The 24,428-nt window shown below is 45.0% G+C and overlaps 6 protein-coding genes across 6 annotated transcripts; 3 read left to right on the top strand and 3 right to left on the bottom strand.

Moving 5' to 3' along the window:
- Positions 1 to 10,957: 10,957 nt before the first annotated feature.
- On the top strand, positions 10,958 to 12,674 carry DSM5745_00284 (uncharacterized protein; the record flags this gene model as incomplete). Its single annotated transcript, XM_026742300.1, has 4 exons — positions 10,958 to 11,102; positions 11,158 to 11,668; positions 11,737 to 11,968; positions 12,027 to 12,674. The coding sequence occupies 4 exons, from the start codon at positions 10,958 to 10,960 to the stop codon at positions 12,672 to 12,674; spliced, it is 1,536 nt and encodes a 511-aa protein (XP_026608145.1).
- Positions 12,675 to 13,165: 491 nt separating this feature from the next.
- Positions 13,166 to 15,738, top strand: DSM5745_00283 (uncharacterized protein; the record flags this gene model as incomplete). Its single annotated transcript, XM_026742299.1, has 4 exons — positions 13,166 to 14,009; positions 14,061 to 14,737; positions 14,793 to 15,625; positions 15,687 to 15,738. 4 exons carry the CDS (start codon positions 13,166 to 13,168, stop codon positions 15,736 to 15,738), a joined length of 2,406 nt encoding a protein of 801 aa, XP_026608144.1.
- Positions 15,739 to 15,779: 41 nt separating this feature from the next.
- On the bottom strand, positions 15,780 to 16,813 carry DSM5745_00282 (uncharacterized protein; the record flags this gene model as incomplete). The annotated part of the gene is made up of 4 exons (XM_026742298.1): positions 15,780 to 15,863; positions 15,929 to 16,126; positions 16,187 to 16,567; positions 16,622 to 16,813. The coding sequence occupies 4 exons, from the start codon at positions 16,811 to 16,813 to the stop codon at positions 15,780 to 15,782; spliced, it is 855 nt and encodes a 284-aa protein (XP_026608143.1).
- A 1,184-nt stretch (positions 16,814 to 17,997) lies between these two features.
- DSM5745_00281 (NAD(P)-dependent alcohol dehydrogenase) lies at positions 17,998 to 19,292 on the top strand (the record flags this gene model as incomplete). Its single annotated transcript, XM_026742297.1, has 4 exons — positions 17,998 to 18,003; positions 18,064 to 18,223; positions 18,296 to 18,425; positions 18,491 to 19,292. The coding sequence occupies 4 exons, from the start codon at positions 17,998 to 18,000 to the stop codon at positions 19,290 to 19,292; spliced, it is 1,098 nt and encodes a 365-aa protein (XP_026608142.1).
- Positions 19,293 to 19,327: 35 nt separating this feature from the next.
- On the bottom strand, positions 19,328 to 20,747 carry DSM5745_00280 (fumarylacetoacetate hydrolase family protein; the record flags this gene model as incomplete). The annotated part of the gene is made up of 3 exons (XM_026742296.1): positions 19,328 to 19,926; positions 20,006 to 20,347; positions 20,402 to 20,747. 3 exons carry the CDS (start codon positions 20,745 to 20,747, stop codon positions 19,328 to 19,330), a joined length of 1,287 nt encoding a protein of 428 aa, XP_026608141.1.
- A 139-nt stretch (positions 20,748 to 20,886) lies between these two features.
- Positions 20,887 to 24,301, bottom strand: DSM5745_00279 (F-box protein; the record flags this gene model as incomplete). Its single annotated transcript, XM_026742295.1, has 3 exons — positions 20,887 to 22,521; positions 22,586 to 22,869; positions 23,011 to 24,301. The coding sequence occupies 3 exons, from the start codon at positions 24,299 to 24,301 to the stop codon at positions 20,887 to 20,889; spliced, it is 3,210 nt and encodes a 1,069-aa protein (XP_026608140.1).
- Between the last annotated feature and the right edge of the window lie 127 nt (positions 24,302 to 24,428).

Raw genomic sequence — 24,428 nt, 5'->3', positions numbered from 1 at the left:
GTTTTATAGGTAGTTATTTAAGCTAAAAAAACCTTTTTTTTACTAAAGCCTTAAGGCTGCTAGTAGCCTTAAGTACTTACTTTTAATACTTTTTTTTATTTATATTAAAAACTTTTTTAAATTAATAAGCTATAGGCTGCTAGTATAAAAAAAGTTTTTTTTAAATTAATAAGTTATAAATTATTAATACTAAAAAAAGGCTCCCCCGGAGGCGTAATTTATAAATAAATATTAAAAAGTTAATAATTAAAAAATAAAAATAGTAAGTATTAATAAAAGCTTTAGGTATTAAAAAGCTAAAGTAATTTTTAAAAGTATAAGTAAATAATAATAAAATATATAAAATAATAAACTTTTAATAAAAGCTTTAGGTACTAGGTGGCCTAGGGTAAATTAAATAATAAATAATAAATTAAGTAATTTATAAATTTAAAAGCTAGCTAGCATGTTTACTAGCTTTTTTATAAATTATATAACCCTTTTATAATTAAAAAAGTAATAATAAATATTAAAGCATATAAAAATTATTTTAAGGGTAAAAATAAGGCCTAGTTTATATAAAAAATATTATTAGCTAGTAGTAATAAACTAGTATATAATAATTTATTTAAAAATCTTAATTTCTAGTATAGGGTAAATTACCTAGTATAATAATATATTAAATTTACTAAAGTATATATTTTAGGTATTAATTTTTTTTAAAGAATTTAGTGCTAGTATAATATTATATATTTTAAAAGGTATAGTATTAGCCTAGTAGCTATAGTAGGCGTAATTAAGCCCTAAATATAAAGTTTTTAGGGTATAGGCTAGCAGGATTATAATAAAAATTATAATCTTAAATAATAATATTTTTTTTATTAAAAAATAAGATTATTATAATAGCTTACATGTGCTAAAAGCTAATAATATTATTTAATTATTTAATTTAAAAAAGTTTTAGGGTTTTAAAGGCTACTAGCCATGTAGTATAATTATATTTTAAGGCCTAAAAAAATATTAAATAAAAGTCTTAATTAAAGTAGTTAATAAGCTAGCCACGCTAGTAAGCCTGTATTTTAGTATTTAAAAATAAAATTTTTTATAAATAAATATAAAAAGTACCAGGAATTTTATTAAACTAAGCTAGGAATATATTAATTTTTAGTATTATAATTAAAATATTATATAAAACTAAAATAAGATTTTAAAGTAAAATAATACTATATTACCTTTATTATAGGGTTAATTTTTAAAGGCAGGAATAAAGTAATAATAAGCTAAAAATAAAAATAATTAAATATAGTTTTATAATACACAAGTTATTATAAGTTTAGTATAAAAAAGGCTAATTTTAGAATAAAAACTACTAAAAAACCTACTTATATAAGCTTAAAAAATTTTTTTAATAAAACTTTAAAGTATTTAAATACCTTAGGCCCTAGTGGCTTGGTAAGGCTATTTATTATTTATTTTTTAATAAAAATAAACTAAATATTAACCATGCCTTTAGTTTTTTTTTAAATAAAATAATATTAAATATTAATATACTTACTTTAAGTATAAAACTAGGGGTTACTAGCTAGTGCTATAATATTTTTATTATTTTTATAAATTATAGTAGCTATAAAATCTACTTTTTAAGTATTTATAAGCTTTTTTAATAAGTAGTAAAGCTAAATAGCCTTTTTAATAATTTATATTTTTTTTATATACTTAGCTTTATAAAAAAATAAAGCCATGGTAAGTTAATATTTAAAAAACTAGCTAATAATTATAAAGCCTATATAAAATATATATTTAAAGGTAAAATAGCGCGTTTTTAAATTTTTATTTTAATTAATATTAATATAGCTAGTTAGTAATTAAAAATCCCTAAAAAATACTAGTTTATAATTTATAAAGCCTTAAAAATAATAAAATACATGCTTAATAACTACCACGTGCTTTTTTATAGATTTAGTAAAAAAATAACTTAAAATAAATATAGGGTAGGTAATATTAGCCTAAGTACCTAGTATAAGGTATATTAAAAACTTAATAATATTTTAATATTACTTTAAAATATTTACTAGTACTATATACTTTTTAAAAACAGGCTTTAGCTTTAAGTAGGGATTTATTAGCATGCTATAAACCTTAAAATTATTTATATTAAATTAATAAAAAATTTTATTTATATAGCTAAGCTAAAAGAGCTAAAGTATTTAATTAACCTAATTTTAATAAACTTTTATACTAAGATAATAATAGCAAGGGCTAAAATTAAATATTTTAAAATACTTATTTAAAATATTTTTAATTTTTTAAATTTAGGCTTTGTCCCTGCTAACTAGCAAAAAATTATTTATATATATAATAATAAAAATCTTGCTATTAATAAAAACTTTTAAATTTAAATAAATAAAATAAAAGCCTAGTATAACTAAAAAAATTATAAGTAATTAGTACTAAATTCGCGGTGCTTGCTTTAAGCTATAAAAAGCCTTTTAAAATTAATAAACGCGCTTAAAGCTATTAGTAAAAAAGTAAGGCTATTTTATAAAAATTATAATATTAATATTCCTGTATAAAAGTACTATTTTTATATTTATTTATTTAATTTTAAGGTTTAGTATAATAATAATAATAAAAAAAAGCTTATAACTTATTAGCTTTACTACCCTAGTAAAGGTTTTATAATAATTAAGCCTATAAACTTATTTAAAGCTATAAATTACCTAGTAAGCTTTATAATAAAAAATTTAGCTTTTTAGTTTTTTTTTTAATTTTTAAAACTTATTTACTAGGGAGTAAGTATTTTTTAAAAAGTAAGTTAATAAAATTTTAGGTTTTATTTTTTATTAAGAAATTATATTTTTTTTATATATTTTTAAATTATTTATTTTATTTACCTTTAGCCTTGGCTTGCTAAACTATTAGTTTATTTTTTTTTAAAATTTACTTATAAAGTATTATAGCTAGTATTAAAATATTATTTAGGCTAGACTTATTAATTAATACTTAAAGGTTATTTAAATAAGATTTACTAGCTAGGGTAATCTTATTTTATATAGCTTTAGTAGTATTTTAAAAATAAAATAAATAAGCTAGCTTATTTAAAATTTAAAAAGCTTTTTTAAAATTAATAATAACTTAGGCGTGTGTATGGTGCGCCGGGCTAGTATTATAAAAGCTAAAATTTAGGTTTTTTAAAAATATATTAACTTTAATAGCTAAATTAATAGCTTTTATTACTAAATTTTTAAGGTTTATATACCTAAAGAAGTCCCTAAAAGCTAAGCTTTTTAAAAATTTATTTTTAAGGTTTTTTTTAGTATTTAAGTTAGTATTAGCTAGTAAGCTTTTAAAAATAAAGATTTTTAAAAATACTAAAGCTTTAGGTGCCTTAAAAATAAAGATTTTTAAAGGTTTTAGAGCTCTAGGCAGTGCCTTAGAAATAAAGATTTTTAAAAAAAGTAAAGCCTTAAAAATAGAGGTCCCTAAAGGCGCTAAAGCCTTAAAAATAAAGGTTTTTAAAGGCACTAAAGTAGTTACTTTTAAAAAATTTAACCTAATATAGTAATTTTTAATAATATTAATATTATATATTAAAACCACATGGCTATTATCCAGGAAAACCTAGTATAACTTATTTATTTTTTTATTAAAATTAACTAGCCTTTTAATTCTTGTTCTGCCATTTTTATAAAGCTTTTTTTACTTTTTTAGTAGGTTTAAAACATAGACCTTAAACCAGAAAATATAAATATAAAAAATATTTAATTAATAATTATACCAGGCTTTAAATAATATAATATTATTTAGTATAAAATATAAAGTTTAATTATATAAATAACTAGTATTTTTATAAAACTTAAACCACATGTTAGCTAGGGCTTTAATATTATATAATATAAATTATATAAGGTTAAGTAACTTATTAATAAGTACTTTAATATAATTATTTTATTTATATTAATTTATATTAAAGGTTTTTATAATAACTTTAAAGCTATAAATAAGGTATTATAAGTTATAAATATTTTCCCCCCTTAATTATAGTATACATGGCGCAGTAGGAGCTTAAGCATATTATATTAATAAATAATAAAAAAAGCCTAGGTAGTAAATTTATTTTTGCTAGCTAGGGTTATAACCTAGTAATAATAAAATTTATTATTTATAATAAAGTTAATATATACCTTTTCATTAAATAAAAGTAAATATAGGCTGGAAATATTTATATAAAATAGTTTAAATAATTAATTAATAAGTATTATAATACCTTTATAAGGCTTGGCCTACTAGTATATAATAATATAAAATTTATAAATATAATTTTTAGGCATATGTATATTATAAATTACCTTTTTTATTTTATTAAGTTAATTTTTAAAAATATAGCTTATTTATTAGTACTAAAGCTTAAAAAATTTATTCTAGAAAATAAAGGTAGTATTAAAATAGCTAGTATTGTATAAAAAATATATTAAAATAATATAAAATATTATTTAAAGCTAGGATTTTAAGCTAGTTATTAATATAGCAGGAAATTTTAATAATATTAATACCTTAGGTACTAAAAACTTTAAGGCTAATATTCTTAATATTAAGGCTAGTATAGGGCTTAAGGTCCTAAAATAAAAAATAATTATAAGTAATATATTATATATAGCTATTATTTAAAATAATTTATTAAATAAAATTATTTTAAATAATTTTTTACTTAAAATTAAAGCTAATTTAAGTTATAAGCACTAGCTTAAGTGTAGGCTTTATATTTTTTTTTAAATTTAAAATTTTTAAGAGTACTTAGCGCCCTTGTTACCCTGGGAGTTTTTTTAAGTAATTTTAAGCTTAAAATAAAGTTAATAATAGGTTTTTTAGCTATAAAAAAGCTTGTTATAATAAAAATAATAATATATAATAATATTTATAGTACCCTTATTTTTATATATTTAAATAATATTAAGGTAGTTTTTATAATATTTAATATTAAGTTTAAATACTTTATTAAAAAAAAGTGTTAAGGTGCCAGTGCCCTGGTTTTAGTTTAATTTAATAAACTTAGTAATAATTATAAAGTTATTTAAAAATATAACTAGCGTGGTAATATTCCTTAAAAAGTATTTAATAACATGGTTATTAAAATATATAGCCTTAAAATAGTTAAATTAGTTACCTAGGGCTTAATAAAAAATAGTAATAATAATTTTAATTAAAAAAGTAATATTAATATAGGTAAATTTTTACTAGATTTTCTTAAGTTTCTTACTAAGGTTAAAAATACTTTTATTATAAAATAGGGATGTTAAGTTAGCCCAGGCCTTAAAAATTATAGTATTAGTATTAAGTTTAAAATGGCTTTTAATTTTATTAAATAGCTTATAAACTATTTATTTATTAATAAAAAAATTTTATAAATTAAAGCCTAAATAATTAAAAATTAAAGCCATAGCGTGGTCCTAGTTTTATTATTAAATCTTAGCCTTATTATGGTTTACCAGGGGCGTAGGCTTAATAATAATAGCCTTAATAATAAAAATAGGCTACACGGGAGGTATAATAATAACTAAAACTTTATTATTATTACTTATATTTTTAGCTTAGCTTATAATAAATTATTAGCCTAGGGTTTTAATATTTTTGCTTGCTAAAGCTAGTATAATAAAAGCTAAAGTAATAAAAATAGTTTTTATAAAGTATTTTTAATTTAGCTACTTTAAAAGGTGGCTATAGCAAGTCTTTTAAAGCTTTAAAAATACTTACTAGTTTTATTTAACTTACTAGTTTTTTAATATTAAAACCGGGATGTTCTTTGCTTTAATTAAGGTTATTTTTTTTATTTTAGCTTAGTATAAAAAAACTAAATAATAAAAGGATTAAAGCGGTCTAGGTGCCGGGGATTAAATTACTTAAAAAATAAAATTAGGAACTAAAAAAAGGTAAGCCCTAAAAAGTTACTATAATAAAATTAAAATTAAATAGGCTAAAGCCTATACTAGGATAATTATAAAAAAAAAGCTAGTAACTAGGAATAGCTAGTTAAATATTTAAAGGTTAATTTAAATTTTTAAAAAGTAATTAAAGTTAAAATTTAAATTAGGAAACCTAGAGGTATTATAGTGCTTTTAAAAGTTTTAAAACTTTTTAATTATTAAAAAAACTTATTTTTATTAAAAAATTAAATATATGTGGCCCTAGGAAGCGGGTGTTTATAAAATTAAAAATTAATTAAAAAGGTAAAAAAAAAAATAAAAAATTTAAGGTAAAAAAAAATAAAGTTATAATATTTATACTTTTATAATAAAGGCCTTGCCTTAAGTATAAGGCTTTTTAATTATTATAATAACTAGTAAAGTTATAAAAAAATATAAAGCTAAATAGGTAAAATAAAAAAATATTATATATTTAATTAGTATAAATTAACTTAAAAAAAAAAACTTTTAATTAAGTGTATAAGTTAAGCAAACCTGGGCTTATAACTTACTAAAAAAAATAATTAATTATAATAAGTAAAAGTCTCTTATATTACTTAGTGTACTAAGCTAAATATTTTAAAAATAAATAAAAAGTTTTACAGGTGGCTATTTAGGCCGGAAGAACCTTCCTTTACCGGAGCCCTAAGGCCACCGGAGCCCTAAGGCCGCCGGTGGCCTCAGGCACCCACTTCCAGCACGGCGTGAGAGTCTGACGTGTTGCGGGCCGTTGGGTTCGTTGTGCACGGTCGGCGGCGTTGTTGGGAGCATTTCCACTGTTTCCTCTCCTGCTCTGGAGGACTCCATGCTGGCAATCATTCCCGCGGTTATCCTAGACAAGATGAGAAAAAGTTCATCGAAGAGCGAAGTGCGGTTTACGGTGGTTCAGCCAGTGCGAGGGTTGCCTCATTTCTTATTCAACCCTCAACCCAGCCTTGTGGTGGAACAGGGGCTCTAGCCTGCCTAGCAGTAACTGCAAATAGAGCCCCATGTCAGTTCTGATTCGTAGTTGCGCAGAATGCATGTCAGATTCGTTCTATCTTTGGATTCCAGCGAGGCAGACCCAGCCTTGCCTGTCTCCGTGTAACTTCTCGGCCTTTTAGGCCTTTTAGAAGGACGTCTGAGCCGCCCATTATGTGGTACAAACGCAATGTCATCCACTTGTTTACGATTGTTCTGCACCAAGGTCAGGGATTGCCTGGCAGTGATACTTGGACTTGTTGGAGCCAACTCAGGAGCTACCGCGTCGTAAGAAATTGTCTGATGTAGGAAGATATTGCCTCCCACTGTTTCACATAGCTGGCCGATATCTCACCTAGGCGAAGAGTTGCTCTATGAGCTTGAGCTTCAGTAAGGCCTAGACCATTGGCCACCAGCCGAATTTGATCTATTGCTAGGGGAACGGGAGAGGCTGACCGCGGCCTGTGAGGTTGAACAGGCTAAGACAGTCATGCGGTTTGCTCTCCTTAAACGCCGGATCGCTATACCTCTGAATACTGTATCTTTTGATCCTTGTTCCATCCAATGGTTCCACGATATGACTCTTTACCCAGTATCACAAGGAAACAACGGGGCCGGGGCCAAAACAAGGGCTTTTGGGAGAGGCTCTGCACGGTCAGCGTTGGGGACAACAGAAGATTTTTTCGGCTAAGCAGATTTACTTACACATGCTCCAGGGATGGAAGCAAGGCCGAACAAGCATTCCCCAGGATCTTATTGTTGGCGGATAGAGCCGCGTAACGTGGGGGTTCCCTTTGTTACCCCGGTCCCTGGGCATTTGTACTGTTGTACAGCAAAAGCTATCTGGGAAACATTGGAACTCACCGTGTTGGGAATTTGAGCATGTCCTGAGCTCTTTCTTGGCTGATTTAACTTAAGAAGGGCCCGTTATAGTAGTCTGGATGTCCACAATAGGATATTATTTGAGTTAACCTTCGAAGGTTCAATGACTTGTTTTTTTAAGCTTGCGTTATAGATGGACTTGCATCAGCCTCAACAATGATTCGATTCCCGCAGTGGTAGTACCAGTGTACGCTATTCATCGTTTCCTTGGGCCTCAAGGCCATTTTATGCCCAAGCGGACAAGCGCCCGGGCGGAGAGTCGGGCATCAGGAATCCATGACTCAGGAGGCGACATTCCAGGTCCCCTGTGGAGCCGATTAAGCTCGGAGCTAGCTGTCCTGGCCCCGGTGCATTTGCCGTTTGCAGTTTGGTCCATGCCCTGGATTCGATGCGTGACATCTCATCGATTGTCGATCGCCGATCGCCTGCAGTCCCCAAGAATCATCCATGCAGGGACTGAGGCATGGGCTCGAAGGATTTGTATAGAACCTGATACAAAGCAAGCTAGCAGCCATCACAAAGCCATAGCCCAGCAACCGCTTCGTGAGTACTGCTCTAGAGAATGACAGCTGCCATGGATCGGCCCATCCATCGGCAGGCACTAATCCGCCCCTAGCGAGTCCAGACCCTCAAGCCCCAGTTTTCAACCTTTCAGCCCTTCTGGAAGCTGGAACAGACTTAAACCTGGCCTCAGCCGCACGAGGCCCAAACTTTGACTTTGTTAAAAGCCCCCTGCCGCCGCCCCGGCTTTTCCTTGAACTTTGAAGCTTGACCCCTGCAGCTGCCACCTGCATACAAAGAACCCAGCCCTATGGGTCACGGCAGGGAAGGACGACTTATCCGAAAATGGCCGCCCTGATTCGGACCCTGTATTTCCTATCCGCATCCTTTCATCACGAATACAATGACGACAATGGCGTTGTCCCAGGAACACCAGCAGCGCTGCACCCCCGCCACAACGCACCACCACCACCACGCTACGAGCTCATAACCGGCAGCACAAAAGCCGGCTTCATCGCGCTCGGCACCTGCGGGCTAATCTCGCTACTCGCAACAGCATCCCTCTTCCTCTTCCTAACGCACCGCTTCATCTTCAGCGCTCGCTACTACACCTACCCGCTCTGGCGGAACCAGTACGTCGTGCTGATCTACAACCTCCTGCTCGTCGACATGCAGCAGGCAACCGCGTTCCTCCTCTGTCTGCACTGGGTCGTGAAAGGCGAGATCCGGTACCCGAGCGCCGCGTGCGTGCTGCAGGGGTGGTGGATCCAGACGGCGGATCCGGGGAGCGGGCTGTTCGTTATCGCGATCGCGCTGCACACGGGCGCGGTTGTGCTGCGCGGGCGGCAGATCCCGTATCCGGTTTTCGTGGCCTGTATTGTTGGCCTGTGGACGTTTATTCTGGTTCTCGGCTTTATCCCTGTTGGGCTTTATGGACGGGAGACGTTTGTTATTAGCGAGGCTGGATGGGTATGCTTTCCCCCTTTCCTCCTATACCCTACATTGGGTATGGTATCCAGACACATTGGAAGCTAACGTATCCGCAGTGCTGGCTCAGCCCAACGCGCGAAAAAGAGCGTCTATGGGGCCACTACATCTGGATCTTCTTGTCTGAATTCGGCACCATCGCGCTCTACAGCAGCATAACAATCTACCTCCGCCGCCGCATGGCCGCCGCAACGCTGAAGGCCCAAACACACGCGTACAACCGGTCCCCACGTGAAGCGCACGCATTAAAGCGCCTCAATCGCGTCGTCCTCTACATGCTCGTCTACCCGGCGTCATATGTAATCTTATCTCTCCCCCTAGCGGCGGGGCGGATGTCCAGCGCGCGGCATGTCATTCCGAGCCGGGCGTATTTCGCGGTTGCGGGGTGTCTGATGGCGCTTTCGGGGGCTGTTGATACGGCGGTTTATGCGCTGACGCGGAGGCAGTTGCTGGTTCATACGGAGGGGGGAAGCAGTGGGGGGCTTTTGGCGGGGACGGGGCCCGTGGGCAGGATCTATGCGCATGGGGAGGGGCATTTGTTTCAGACGCATATTAGTGCGGGGGGGAGTGGGAATTGGGATCGGGATGACAAGACGCTGGAGAAGGAGGAGGGGTGGATGGGGTGGGCTGGGAGGAGGTTGCGGAGGGGGACGCAGAGTCTTGGTGGGTTGGCTGGGGTGAGGACGGGGGATCGGGGGGGTGGTTCGATGGAGGAGATTGTGAAGGAGAGGAGTCTGAATCGGGATAAGGATGGGGATTTGGAGATGAGGGATATGGATAGTGAGGTTGGCGGGAGTGTTGCTGGGGTGTATCAGGAGACGACGTTTGAGATCCGGCATGAGCATGTTGATGATAGGTTTGACGGATCGTATCAGAAACAGAAGCAATCGGACTAAACAGTTGAATTGTAGATACATCCTCTGACCCGCAATATAAATACATAGACAGGGCACGGGATGTCCATACGAGCCCTAATCCAACCTCGGGACCATTATCCCCGGCATTCAACCTCCGAACTCGATTTCATTCAGAATAGACCGCTCTTCCGGTTAGAGCAAACCAAGGCTGGGCTCTCTGGGATACACAGTTTCGAAAATGCTTTCACAGTAAGCTAGAGGGCATATTATATCGGAAAGTCCACCAACCGATCAAACCACAGCGCGCGCCGGCCCCAGTTGTCCGCCCAACGGACCACTCCGTCCGCCCTCACGGACAGAGTCGGATATACTCCGGGGAGAAAGCCGAGCAGTGACAGTCTTGCTTTCCCCATGGGGGAGAAGGCACTAGCCGATCTGCTACTCCATACGACGTCACGCATGGCTCCACCTAAGTCAAGCCGAGTCAGGCCAGGCCTTGTCCCCGGCTTGTTTGCCAGGTTCCTGATTCTTGCCGGTCGTATGAGTGACAGGTGGCTATGCTGTCATGGCACGAGGAGGACAATGAGGGGTTTCGGCTTTGAGTATAGCAGGTATCGATCTAGTTTTATGAGTGGCTGTCATTCGTTCTGGTCTTGTTTTGACTTTCCATGATTTGGATCCTTTCCTTTCTTTGGCCGGCCGCGCACCAAAAATCTCCTCTTACTCCAATCCATGTATATAGAGCCAGGCCTCTACGTGTGCCGTTGACATCCGAGACCGGCCCTTCTTCACATCCAGCCCCATATAAAACGGTAGAAGCTGGTTGCCGATATGAAGGATCAAGATATCGTCGGCGAGGCTCTAGCCTCAGTACTTCCCCAGAATGATAAAGCCTGGCTGCGGATTCCTCATCTTCTGCAACTAAATCTCATTCTCCTCATCCCACTTCTTTCGTCCGCTGTAGCCGGCTACGATGGTACGCAAACACCAACCCACCGCTAAGGTAAAGACGTGCTAATAGAACTTCGAAGGCTCCCTAATGAACGGCCTGCAATCCATCACCCAATGGAAAACCTACTTCGACAACCCCACCGGCTCGATCCTCGGCGTCGTGAACGCAGCCCAAAGCATCGGCAGCGTGATCTCCCTCCCCGTCGTCGGAATCCTGTCTGACAAGATCGGCCGACGCTGGACACTCCTTTCCGGCGCGATCGTGATCATCATCGCATCCGCGATCCAGGCCGCAAGCGTGCAGTACGGTATGTTCGTCTTCTCGCGCGTCCTTGTGGGTATAGGGAGTATGCTTGTCGTGCAGCCATCCCCCATGCTAATCGCTGAATTGGCGTATCCGACGCATCGGGGGAAGTATACGTGTGCGTTTTGGACCATGTACTATCTCGGTGCTATTCTGGCGAGCTGGACGTGCTACGGGACGCAGAAGCATCTGTCGAATGACTGGACCTGGCGCGTTCCCAGTATTATCCAGGCTGGGTTCCCGATCGTGCAGGTGCTGCTTTGGTGGGCTGTGCCTGAGTCGCCGAGGTGAGTCTTCTATTTCTTTCTCTCTGTCCGTTCTTGTTTGAGCCTTAGTGCTGATGGGTGCTATGTAGATGGCTCGTTGCGAAGGGCCGAACCGAAGAAGCGCGGGAGCTGCTCGCAAGATTCCACACAGCCGGGGAAAAGAATCATCCCCTGGTCAACTTCGAAATGGCCGAGATCGTGCGCACAATTGAGCTGGAGAACCGAGCTGCGGAGACGGGTTGGACTGCGCTTGTTCAGACACCGGGAAACCGGAAAAGGACTTTTATTGCGGTCTGCGTTGGTGCCTTTGCGCAGTGGAACGTGCGTCCTTGCCCATCACATCTTCTCCATAAAGCTCCAAGCTGATATATAAACGTAGGGTGTGGCCGTGGTCTCTTACTACCTAACGCTGGTCCTCGACACCGTCGGCATAAAAGATACAGACACCCAAACCTTGATCAACGGACTTCTCCAGATCTTCAACTTCATCGCCGCTCTCTCCGCAGCACTCTTCGTCGACCGACTGGGCCGTCGAACCCTCTTCCTCTGGTCCGCAGTCGGCATGCTGATCTCCTTTGTCATCTGGACAGCGTGCTCGGCCGTCTTCGACAGCACGCAAGCCTCGGCACTGGGTAGGACAGTGATTGCCTTTGTGTTCATCTTCTACTTCCACTACGACATCGCGTACACGCCATTGCTTATGGGGTATCCGACCGAGATCTTCCCGTACTCAACGCGGTCGAAGGGGTTAACCGTGGAATTGCTGAGTGTGTACGGGAGTCTGATTATACTGGCATTTGTCAACCCGATTGCGCTGGGGAATATTGGGTGGCGGTATTATATCTTCTTCTGCGCGTTTGATGTGCTGGTGCTGGTGGTTACGTATTTTGTTTTCCCGGAGACGAAGGGGTACTCGCTTGAGGAGATCGCGGGGGTGTTTGATGGGCCGAGTGTGGTTAGGGCTCAATCTTTAGAGGGGAAGGATGCGATTGAGAAGGGGAGTGTGGAGCATAGTGAGACGGTATAAATTAGAAAGGAAGGCGCATGTCCATTGCTTATATAGCTACATAATATCTCTTCCTTTCAGATCTCAGCCGGAGTTGTAGCTTATTCAGAGAAATATATATTTTTCGTCTCGATGTAAAGGGCGATTACCCCGTAAGGATGGAAAGCGAACATGGACAGCCCCCTAATTATGAGCCACACAGTACAGGCTTGATAGAGGAGTTTTCAAGCAAAAAAAGGCACATTCATGTAAAACCCCTGCTTTCCTGCTGTTCCTGCTCTTTCCCCTGTAGAGTGCACGTGACATGGAGGATGCCTGAGGAAGCAGCGATGGGCACGGACCACCGGAATTGTTTTGGCCCTTCACGTCTTTTCCTCTTCAACCATCTATTCTCCTCTCATGCATCAAGAAATCCCATCACTTCATCCAAGTTTCTCACTCACATCTCAAGAAATCGACCATTCAACTGTATCAATGCGTCATAATGCATCGGAACGTGTCCGAGACCCACCATGGCCTCACGCGCGGGGAGTTGGAGACGCCTGCTGATCCCTCGCGACCCCGGACATCCTGGCCACCTCGATTCCTGGCAGACTCAGGGATATTCACTTTTGCTAAGCCGAGGCTGCATCATCGTCATCATCATCGTCGTCCGATCCGGAATGAGCACGAATCCGCAGCCCGCTGTCCGGTTTTCCACCCCCGACGTGGACTCCCTTGGCCACCGCACAGCAACGGCAACCGCAGAGCAGGCGTGCAGGGAATGCCGACGACGGAAGTCCAAGTGCGACCGGTCCATCCCGGCCTGCCGCCTATGCAGTAAATTCAGCCGGGGGTGTACGTACGAGAAGTCGATCCGCACTCCCTTGACGCGCACCCATTTGTCTCAGGTCGAGAACGAGCTTGCTCGGACGAAAGCGTTGCTGAGGAGGTTTATGCCCGATGTCGACCGACTGAACGGTGATGTGGGGGATTCAAACCTGGGCAATGAGGCACCCAGCTATGAAGCAGTCCCGGCTCAGTCCGAGCCTACGCTGCACAATGGTACCGCCGCTGCCATTCTCCCCGAATCAGGCCACATGGGCCGTCACCTACAGAACACTATTCCTCTTCCCACGCCGCTAGACACCCAGTACACTAGAATGAGTATTGCCACTAACCCTGGCACGGACTCAACTGGGCCCGGGCCGAACATGCGGCCTGCGTCTGAGTCTCGCTCTATTGGAACAACAGCGCTCCCACTCGAAACGCCGCCGTCAAGCACTAACTTTGAGTGGGATGAGAGGGCGGGTAGAGACAAGTTTGTTGATGGCATGGCTAGCCTTACGAGTCGGTCGAGTGAGGGGGGGTATCTCGGTAAGCCTCTAGCCTTTATCTGATACTGTAGGCCGCAGCTGACAGTCCTAGGCTCTGCATCCGGAGCAGCCTTACTCCGTTTAGCTGATGCTGGAAGTGGCGAGGGAGCAGACGAAAGCAATAGCAGCGGCAACGAGCCCGTCGACATGCCCAGCATCCCTTTCGTGCTCAACAGTATGTCCCAGCTTGAGCCCTTCGTAGAGGCTTACTTCCGGCTCTACCATTGCTCCTACCCCATTGTACACGAAGCCACGTTCCGCGCCCAGTTCATGGAGATAATACCTCGTCCGTCGGGAAATTCCTGGCAGGTCTTGCTCTTCGTCATATCGGCATTGGGCGTCTTCACCTCGTCGACCGCGACTACGCAGACAAATATCGACCTTGCTCTTTTCGACGCAGCAAAGGAGCGCCTCTCAATTGACGTCTTGGAAACCGGAAACCTCGTCCTCGTGCAGGCATTAACCCTGATCTCCAACTATCTTCAGAAGCGCAACAAGCCGAATTCTGGGTATAACTACATGGGACTCGCCAGACGCGTGGCAATGGGTATCGGATTGCATAAAGAGTTTCCTACGTGGGATGCCAGCCTGCTGACCCTAGAGATGAGACGGAGGGTCTGGTATTGTCTCTACATCTTCGACATCGGGGCCATGATAACCTTCTCGAGGCCGTTGGATTTCCCAGTGGAGGGGGTTGATGTTCGATTGCCGACCAACGCGCATGATAGTGTACGTCTCTCCACGTCTATCGATTCTCAACTCAATACTAATGTGATGCGACCAGGATATTACAGTAGCAACCCGACAACCCCCACAGCCATCCTCCGAGACCACAATTTACAGTCATCTCCGCGCCCAGGCCCAATTCCATCTCGCCACAAGCACCATCTACAGCAAAATCATCTCACACCCCCTTCCCTCGGCAGCGGAACTACTGCAACTGGACGACACACTCATCGGCGGCTGGTTAGCGGACCTCCCGCCATACTTCGCCGAGTCCGCCATCCAGCCTCCAAAATTCGCTCTCGCCCATGCCATTCTTCGCTGGCGGTACCGGAACTTTCGAATACTCATGTATCGACCGTTCCTAGTAGGCCAAATCATGGCTCGGCCGAGGGCACAATCTGTGCGCGGCCATGGCCAGGTCCAACCGGATATTGGCCTCGCCATTGACCGCTGCCTGGCGACTGCCGCTGAGGTTGTCGATTTGATCTGCACATTCTGGCTGACGGAGATCAACCAACAACACATGATGGCTTGTTGGTACGGGCTCTACTTCTTATTTCAGGCAATCTTGATCCCGGTGATCTGCTTGCGAAACGATCCCCAGTCGCCGCTTGCCCAGAGTTGGCGGACTCAAATCATCCAAGCGGTTGAGGTGCTCGAGTCCATGGCCCTGATGAACCCAAGTGCGCGACGATGCTTGGGCGTAATTAGAGAACTTTGCGGCGCGTATCTCCAAACTGGGCCTGCGCCTGAACTAGGGGAGGTGAATCTGGATGGCGCCTGGAGGCCAACGGAAGAGTCACCGCAGACGCAGCTGACAAACCTATATCCACTAATGTGGCCAACACTGGAGATGGGAATGGGAATTGGTATTGGAGGTGATTCAATCATGTATGCTTTTCTCCTGCCATGGTATGGTATTTGGCGTGGACGGCCTGCTAATTACCTGCAGCCAAGAGAACACGATAATGGACTTTATGAACCGGTTGCCAGCGCTGGATTGACAGACAACCTCATATTTTCCAACTCTACCAGTTACGCTGGTCTAGGGTAAGACGTATCCGCCATCTATGATTATGTCCGCCCCGGTCATATAACTCGACGCATCCGACGCCGCAAATACATACGCCTGTTCGTGGAGTTAGCAAGTGACGCACTTGACGGCCGAGAATGGCCTTATACTGGGTGAAATACCCCCTTCAGCTCATACGCCTGCGCCATTCTCTTCGCCGGAATCATGTCGTACCACTTCTCCCTCCATTCCTTGGGATGATGGTCCAGGATCTCGGTCGCGATGAAACCGGGCGAGATGCAGTTGACGCGGCAAATGTCGACCCACTCGACAGAGAGACATTTCGCTAGTTGGACCACGGCCGCTTTGGAGGCGTTGTACTGCACGCATTGTCAGCGATCGCCCAGCTCAATTCTGAAGCAGGTTAGACAGAGACTTACAGCAGCCTGCTTCTGCGGCACATTTACGAGGCTCGCACTAACGCTCGCCGTGAACACAATGCTCCCTTTCCCGGTGCCTTGCTCCTTGAACACATTCGCTGCCGCTTGAGCTGTCCAAAACGCACCGTCGAGGTTAACATCCATAATCTTGCGCCATTCTTCTATAGTATATTCCTCGGCTGGCACGGACGAAGCAATTCCCGAGTTCGCGATGACGATGTCGAGTCGCCCAAAGTCTGATTTGATCTTGTTTATCGTACTCGTGACCTCGTCCTTGGAAGTCACGTTTGCCTGATATGCGCGGCAGGTTATCTTGTTCTCCGAGGCAATCTGAGAAGCCGTTTCGGCGGCTGTTGAGGAGGTATTGTAAATTATTGCGACCTATACGCCCGAAGCGATCAGTATACACGACATAAAGGGGACGAGGGGATGCACACATTTGCCCCAGCTTCGGCCAGACCCCTCGAGACTTCGAGGCCGATGCCGCGGGATCCTCCTGCACTCTGTTAGCACACGCTTTATCTCGCTTGTTCTCATGGCGAAGTGCTTGCCAGTAACAATCGCGACCTTGCCAGTCAGGTCAAAGGCCTTGGTGACGTGCTGGTTTTCTGGTTGGACGAGGACCATCTTGGGTACGTTGATGGAAATGTGTTCTTGACAACTTCGGTGTCAACAATGGGAAAGTTATCAAAGGAATCTTTCCCTTGAACAAACAGCGAGCTCCCTGGAGCTGCCTTACCTGTAGGACAGCTACCCCGCGGTGACGAACAGCCTCGGAGTGGCGAGCGAGAGTCTAGGCCCCACGGCCCGCTGCGGACACGGTCGTCCGTCACCATTCGGATATGGAGTCCGCTGCATCTTGCCTTTGATGCGACGTGGCAGATGCTTTCGGGCAGGAATGCATGTTTGCCTTGTTGGAATTGGGACGAGCCAGATGGTCTTGGATTCATGGCTGAGACCACCCGCAGCTACCTAAGAGGTGGTGGACGTCTTAGTACCAAGGAATCCCCATTCATCAAGACAGTCGACTCCCTCAAGCCCTCGAAAGATCACCATGGAAGACACATACACCTCACTCGCATCCACAATAATGGGCCTCACATCATCGCACCCGAAATCCAGGGATCTCGTCGCAGTCACTCGCAACCGCGGTAGCAGCACAAACCAACCGAGCACGACAAATATGTCAAGAACACACTCAGCTCACAATGAACAGTGCCATGCAAACCAGCATAAGGCCCTCGTCCTCTCGATGGACGGCTTCCACCCCCCGCGCTCAACGCTCGACGTACGACTACCATATCCGTGGTAGTTAGGGTTACAGTGCCGGGCGCCCGGGCGACTCCACTGTTATAGGTGACCTCGAGACATAGCGTTACCTGTTCCTTTTTATTTCTTGCGAATTGACCGAGATGCTCAGAGTCCATTCTTACACAGGGTAAGGACAGCGCATGTCTCTACCATGGACGGTCCTCAGACCACCAACCCAGGACCCAGGCACCCACGCACCGGGGTGGGGCGTCCGTCTGCACATTAGACTAGCTGCAGCACACGTCCTCTACCCATTGATGCTCTGACGTTGTACGTGGAGGGGCAGAGCTGAGCTGGTGCGGGGCTGCTGCGACTCTTTGTGGTAGCTAGATATGTGTTATTTTTTGTTGCCAGGAGTCGCACGGTACGGGATCCGAGGTGCGAAGCGAATTGCTGTCTGGTTTCTATCTCTTATACCCAGATCAACCCTTTCGCTTCCTTGTCTTAACCTCTCTAATTTCTTTTATCGATACCCGGATATACCCCAACTCCACATCACGATGCCTGTAAGGCCCCTACTCTTAATGTCGAACACCCAAAAAGCCAATATACTAATAGAAATCAAGGAAACAAACCCCTCATTCGTCCTCCGCGCCGTCAAAGAGGTCACGTTCGAAGACCGAGAAATCCCACCCCTAAAAGACCCATGGGATGTCCGCGTGCAAATCGCCCAGACTGGGATTTGCGGAAGCGATGTGCATTATTGGCAGAGGGGACGGATCGGAGGTATGTCCGCCACTACTTGAAAGCGAACTAGGCGCGTGAAGAAGTTATGGCTAACAAGACTTGCGAACGCAGACTTCATCCTCGAGTCCCCAATTGTCCTTGGCCACGAGAGCTCCGGTATAGTGACGGAAGTCGGACCCGCGGTTAAGAATTTGAAGGTTGGGCAGAAGGTTGCAGTTGAACCCGGGGTTCCTTGCAGACAGTACGTCTTTACCTCGCTATTATCCTAAGCATCTAAGATTATATATAACTAATTAGCCCGTAAAGCTGCGACTACTGCCGCTCGGGCTCGTACAACCTCTGCCCGGACACCGTCTTCGCCGCGACACCGCCGCACGACGGGACGTTATCAAAGTACTACACCACACAGGCGGACTACTGCTACCCATTGCCATACCACATGGACCTAGAAGAGGGGGCCATGGTCGAACCAGTCGCAGTGGCTGTGCAAATCACAAAAGTCGGCAATGTCCGGCCTAATCAAACAGTCGTTGTCTTTGGCTGCGGACCCATCGGGCTGCTTTGCCAGGCCGTGAGCAAAGCATACGCGTGCAAGAAGGTAATCGGCGTGGACATTAGCCAGTCCCGGCTGGACTTCGCGCAGTCTTTCGGGGCTGACGGGGTGTTCCTCCCTCCACCTAAGCCAGAGGGCGTCGAAGAGACAGAGTGGAGCGAGAAGGTTGCTAGCATGATTAAAGAGAAATTCGGGCTCGGCGAGGGGCCCGACGTTGTCCTTGAAGCGACGGGTGCACAGGCCTGTATCCAGACCGGTATTCACCTTGTGAAAAAGGGTGGGATGTATGTTCAAGCCGGGATGGGGAAGGAGAATGTTGTCTTCCCGATTACGACGGCCTGTATTCGGGATTTGACGATTCGGGGCAGTATACGGTATAGCACGGGGTGTTATCCTGTTGCAGTGGATTTGATTTCGAGCGGGAAGATCGATGTGAAGAAGCTGATCACGAATCGGTTTGCCTTTGAGCAGGCGGAGGAGGCGTTTGAGCTTGTACGGCAGGGGAGGGAGAGTGTGATTAAGGTTGTTATTGCCGGGTATCAGCATAAGCAGTAGGTCCTTCAAAGAATACGATTTATATTTCCAGTTGGCTATTGTTTCGCGGGGCATATCTCCCCAATGCACTCCCCAAATCCCACACCAGACCCCTCGCTCCCCAGAACAGCGCTCATCCGGACGATATCCCCATCAAGGAGATACACCCTCTCGGTCCCGTCCGCAAGCTTCACAGCCTGCTTCCCACCCTTCGTACTCTCAAGCAGACACCCGTACGAACCCTCCTCCGCCCCGCTGACTGTCCCCGTCCCCAGCAGATCCCCAGTGCGCAGGTCTGACCCGCAGCTCGTAAGATGCGCGACCATCTGCCGATGACTCCAGAAAAGGTCTTTTGCGGAGCTGATGGCCACCGGCGAGATAGTCTTGCCTTCATACTCACCACTTCCAGCATGTCCGTTCGTGGACGTACTTGCAGGTGGGTGGATGATCTCCACGCTCATCACGATATCAAAGTTCCCTTCTTTCTCCTCCTTCAGATGCTCTGTGAGCTCAACCCGTGGCTCGGAACCTGGCCCCGCGACTCGGAACGGTGCCAGTGCGTCTGTGGTGATTATCCACGGCGATATCGTCGTCCCGAAGGCTTTGCCGTTTAGAGGGCCGAGAGGGACCATTTCGAGGCCTTGGATGTCGCGGGCTATATGACCTGATTAGCCATATCTTCTTCAAGGCATCTATGGGAAGGGGCAGAGGAGGAAAATAAGGGAGAGACGCACCACTCCAGTCATTAAGCAGCACAAACCCAAAGACATACTCCTCGGCATCGTTCGCACTGATCCCCTTCCCACTCCCCCACTGAAACGGCTTGCCCACAACAACGCCCAGCTCCATCTCATAATCGAGCGCACGACATGGTCCATAGACCACCGTCTTCGGAGTCGGGTTCGCACGGTCATAGAAGTGCCCAGAGGGTCTGGTAATCGGCGTGCCCGAAACAACGACCGTCGACGCGCGTCCCGTGTACCCGATAGGGAAGTAAAAGAAGCCAGGAGGAGGCGCGGGGTCGTTGAGAATCGCGCGGCCGGCGTTTTGGACGTGGTTGAGGGAGTTGGAGAAGTCTGTCCAAAGTGTTATTATGGTTGTTTACCATGGTATAGGTAATGTATACGCACCTGTAAACCCCGAGATCGAAACGGGCAGATGCATCTTCGCGCTCGAGATATCCGCCTTGGAGTTCTCGGGTAGGGCGTCCAAGTCGACGAGGACAGATTGGAGTTTCGCGCGGACGGCCGCGTGGAGTGGTTTCGGGAGCGCGGCATATTCGTTCAACGTCGCATTTGACAATATCCCCTTCGGGAGGTCGGGAATATCGTTGAAGACGCCGGAGTCTTGCAGCACCCCTAGGAAAATCACGGTGTTGTGGAGGCGCGTTGCGCATTGGGGGTCGTGGGATCGCGATGCGACGCCGAAGGGCAGGTTGTTGATGGAGAAGTGGTGGGCGTAGGATGGGGAGGTCATTTTGAATTTCACCACGTTGCAGTGAGCTTTCTATGTAGGTAGAAATCTATTTTGAGGGTAGGCGCTCTATATATGTACCCAACCTCGTCGGCTCCGCTGTCCACATCCCGACGCTCTCAGCCAACGACCCTCATAGCGATCATGGTCCATGCACACGCTCGATCTCCGCCCAGCACATATCGACATAAGCGTCAAAGTCGTAGTTGACAGAGTCGAGGAACTCCTCGGTCATAACATCATTGATGTCGGGTTCCCAATCGGAGTCCCACATTTCCGGGGACCGTTCATCTTCCTCCTCGGGAACATCATAAATGGATCCCATCTTATGATACGAGAGGTACCGCCCAGGGATCTTCAACGCGATAATCTCGAACTCGAGGTCAACGGAGCGGAAGTGGGATTTCAAGCCCTCCATCACCCTAGCATGCCTCGGGTCGCATTTCACCCTCCCGTCGTCGGTTTGGAACGCCACGGTCACCTTCCTCAGATTCGGGAACTGGCTCACGTTCTCATATCGCGCATCTGAGACACCGATAAGTCCCTGCGAGACAGCGCGGAGCTGCGCGGACGCGGTGATGGATATGGAAAGACACTCAAGGCTCCGTGGGAGGCACTCGCTAAGGGCCGTGCGAAGAGCGCTATCGGTGGCTGCCGTACGGTCAACCCTGATGTCCAGGAGATTGGGAGCCCGGATGGAAAGTTCTTTAAGGCATTCAAAGCCCGCGAATGAGCCCATCCAGCGGTCGTAATCTGGATCGACGTGATGAGCCAGAAAGCGCTCCTCTTGGCCATCCTGCAGGTCGTAGAGATCATCGTAGGCGGTCCCACGGTAATTGAGGTCCAGGACCTCAAGGTTATGCTTCTGGCTCAGTAGGGGCTCGTAGAATTCCGTTCGAAAGTCACAGTCGTCAGGCGCGCGTTCTTCTTGGTTGTACTGGTTGGTGAACGAAAAGCGTTTCAGGTTTTCGCATGAGCGAATGTATGCAGGGAGGCCAAACGGCTCGCTCCATTGCAAATCGAGCCTAATCTCCTCGATCTTCGTTCGAGGCGGTGGTTTGGCTTCGATTTCGAGCGCGGGGTCTATGCGTCCGCGTACGTGGATGCTGCGTATCGACGGGAGAGAAAAAAACATGAAAAGATCCTGGTCCGGGCACAGATCCACATGCTCCAGCAGCAGGAAAGCGATCTTCTCAAGCTTATGTAGCGCTTTCTTCTTGTCAAACGGAGGTTGGCGCGTGCCCGCAAGGTAGAGGACACGGCGAACGATTTCTGGACGTAACGGTTCAATGTGTAGCACGACGAGCTTCCGCAGCAAGGATATCAGCAATGCAGCCCACTCGTTGTTCCCTTTTCTGAGGAGATCCTCGCGCCATTCTTCGATGGTGCTTTGATCCATCGAGTCTGCGAAGCGCGCCATCTGCCGGTCAATCCAAGTAGGGTCTTCTGGCGTCCTCCATTTCATTGCTGTTGGCACCGATGCCCGATTGGGCAGTGTCAATTCTTTGACGCGCGAGAAAGCTTTTGGTCTGTCCTCAATGCTGTGCACGAAAAACGGGATCTGGCACCCTTGCAGTTCAACCGCGGAGTACACCAATTTCGACAGTGTCGATCGCCAGCGGCGACAGACAAGGAGAAGTTTCGGTCGCTCATTGGGTTCGAGTGCTTCGCCGATTAGGCGGATGATTTCTCTGGGGAGATGCATTACGATTTGAGATGAAGGACGCGGATAGGCAGATGTGAAGGTCGCGTGGTGTTGTGAAAATTGATTCGTGGCCTTGAGCACAATTTATGCGGATGAGTCATGGAAGCTATACAGGTTATGCTAGACTTATGCGCACAAACAAGAAGACCACCGTTGGATTAGTCCACAGCCCAGTACACTCGTCATGATCATCCCAATCACCAGGGTCATCGGCGCTTGCAAAAGAAGCAGGCGATACCCCAGCGCCCGGTGCATTCGCCCTTGAACCACCCCCAGCCCGTCTCCGTGCCTCAGCCTCAGCCGCAGCCATCTCGGCAGCCCACTCCTGTCCGGCAAGCGTATACAAGAAATGCGGGTTGTTGAAGTGGTCGTCGGGGTCATCGCCATCGTGATCAGCATAGCCAAAGCCATAAACCTCACCTTAGCTCGAATGAGGGCCCCAATCGTCGAAATCCATCCCGCCGAAAACGCGGTGGCGCCTGCGGTTATGGAAGGAGAGGCTGCGGCTGGGAATCTCGAGCGCTGTCATGGTGAATGTTAACCCTGCATCCTCGTATTCACTTTCCAGCTGTATCGTCCGTTCGGAATGCCGGGCGTACATCATGATCCTGCCATCGACGGACTGGTACGCTACCGTCACGCTTTTCAGGGATGGGAACTGATCCCGTGCTGCGAGGAGCTGGCTCAGACCCGTGAAGACGGGATCAAGCTGAATTGAGACCGTAAACGAAATGGACAGATTCTCAATGCTCCTAGGAAGAACATCAACAAGCGGCGTGAGCAGCTTGGCGTCATCCATTGTCGTAAATCGGATATCGCACAGGTTGGGCGCGCGAACAGCCAGGTCTTTCAGGTTCTTGAAATCCCTAAACGAGCCCATGAACCGATCATACGGCTCCGAATCGTGCATCTCGCCGCGGTCCTCCGCCGGATCGAAGATATCGTCGTACGCTATGCCGCGGTAATTCAGATCAAGAAGCTCGAGGTTCTCCTTTTGGCTCTCGGCCAGCGGCTTGAAGAAATGCTCGCGCAGCATGCAATCACGCGGCCCATCCTCCTCGTTCGCGAGCGTATTCGTGAACGAGAAGCTCTTCAGTTTCGTGCAGACCTTGATATGGTGCGGCATTGCGAAGGGCGCTCCCGTCCATTTCGCTTCCAGCGTGATGCTCTCGACGCCGTTCGGTTTGGGCGGGGTGATGGGCTCAACGGACCGGGGCGTAATGGCGCCGCGAACATGCACGCTCTTTAGATTCGGCAATCTCAAGAACCCGAAGAGGTCCTGTTCCAAGACGAGCAGCTCGTTCGTGGGACCCTGCAGAAACTCCAACTTCTTCAGGTTCCTCGGACCAGGACGATCAGCCGAAGCGAATGGCGGACGATGCATAAACGCAAGCATGATAACGTTCCGCGTCCACGAGCCCCGAACAGGCTCGATGCGCAGGGTCTCCAAACCGTGCAGGAAGAAGAGCAAAACAGCGGCCCAGAAGTCGCCGTTTAGTTCGGCCAGCCCGTTGCGCCACATCCGGGCGAGCTCGGGCTCCCGCCGGTCAGCCATGAGAGTTTTGATGAAGGGCACTTGCCAGGTGGATTTCTCGATGGCGCGGCCTTTGAGCTCTGCGCTCGAGCCTAGGGCGCTCATGGTGAGATGTTTGATGCGCGGCGCTAGACTGGGCTTGTCTTTGATGGACTGGACCAGCGGCGCGATTTGCGAGCCTGTCAGGTCCAGCGATGAGTAGACTAGGGGGGTGAAGAGGGTGGTCCAGGCGCGGCAGACGCGGAGAAGACGCGGGCGCTGGCGGGGCGGGACCGATTTCCCGACTTCGAGGAGGATTTCAAGTGGGAGGGAGTCCATTGGAATTTGTGCTTTTAGTGGGTTGGTGGTTGTGGAAGTGAGTGAAAATTGGATGTGACATTGCACTTGTGCGCATTACTCAGCAGAGCGGTTATGAATGTTATGCATTGATGGACCATGGTCCCGA

Source organism: Aspergillus mulundensis (assembly GCF_003369625.1).
Source record: "Aspergillus mulundensis strain DSM 5745 chromosome Unknown scaffold_0, whole genome shotgun sequence".
Classification (NCBI taxonomy): Eukaryota; Fungi; Ascomycota; class Eurotiomycetes; order Eurotiales; family Aspergillaceae; genus Aspergillus; species Aspergillus mulundensis.
Note: the sequence above shows the minus strand (reverse complement) of the source record. Positions and strands in the feature narration are given on the sequence as shown.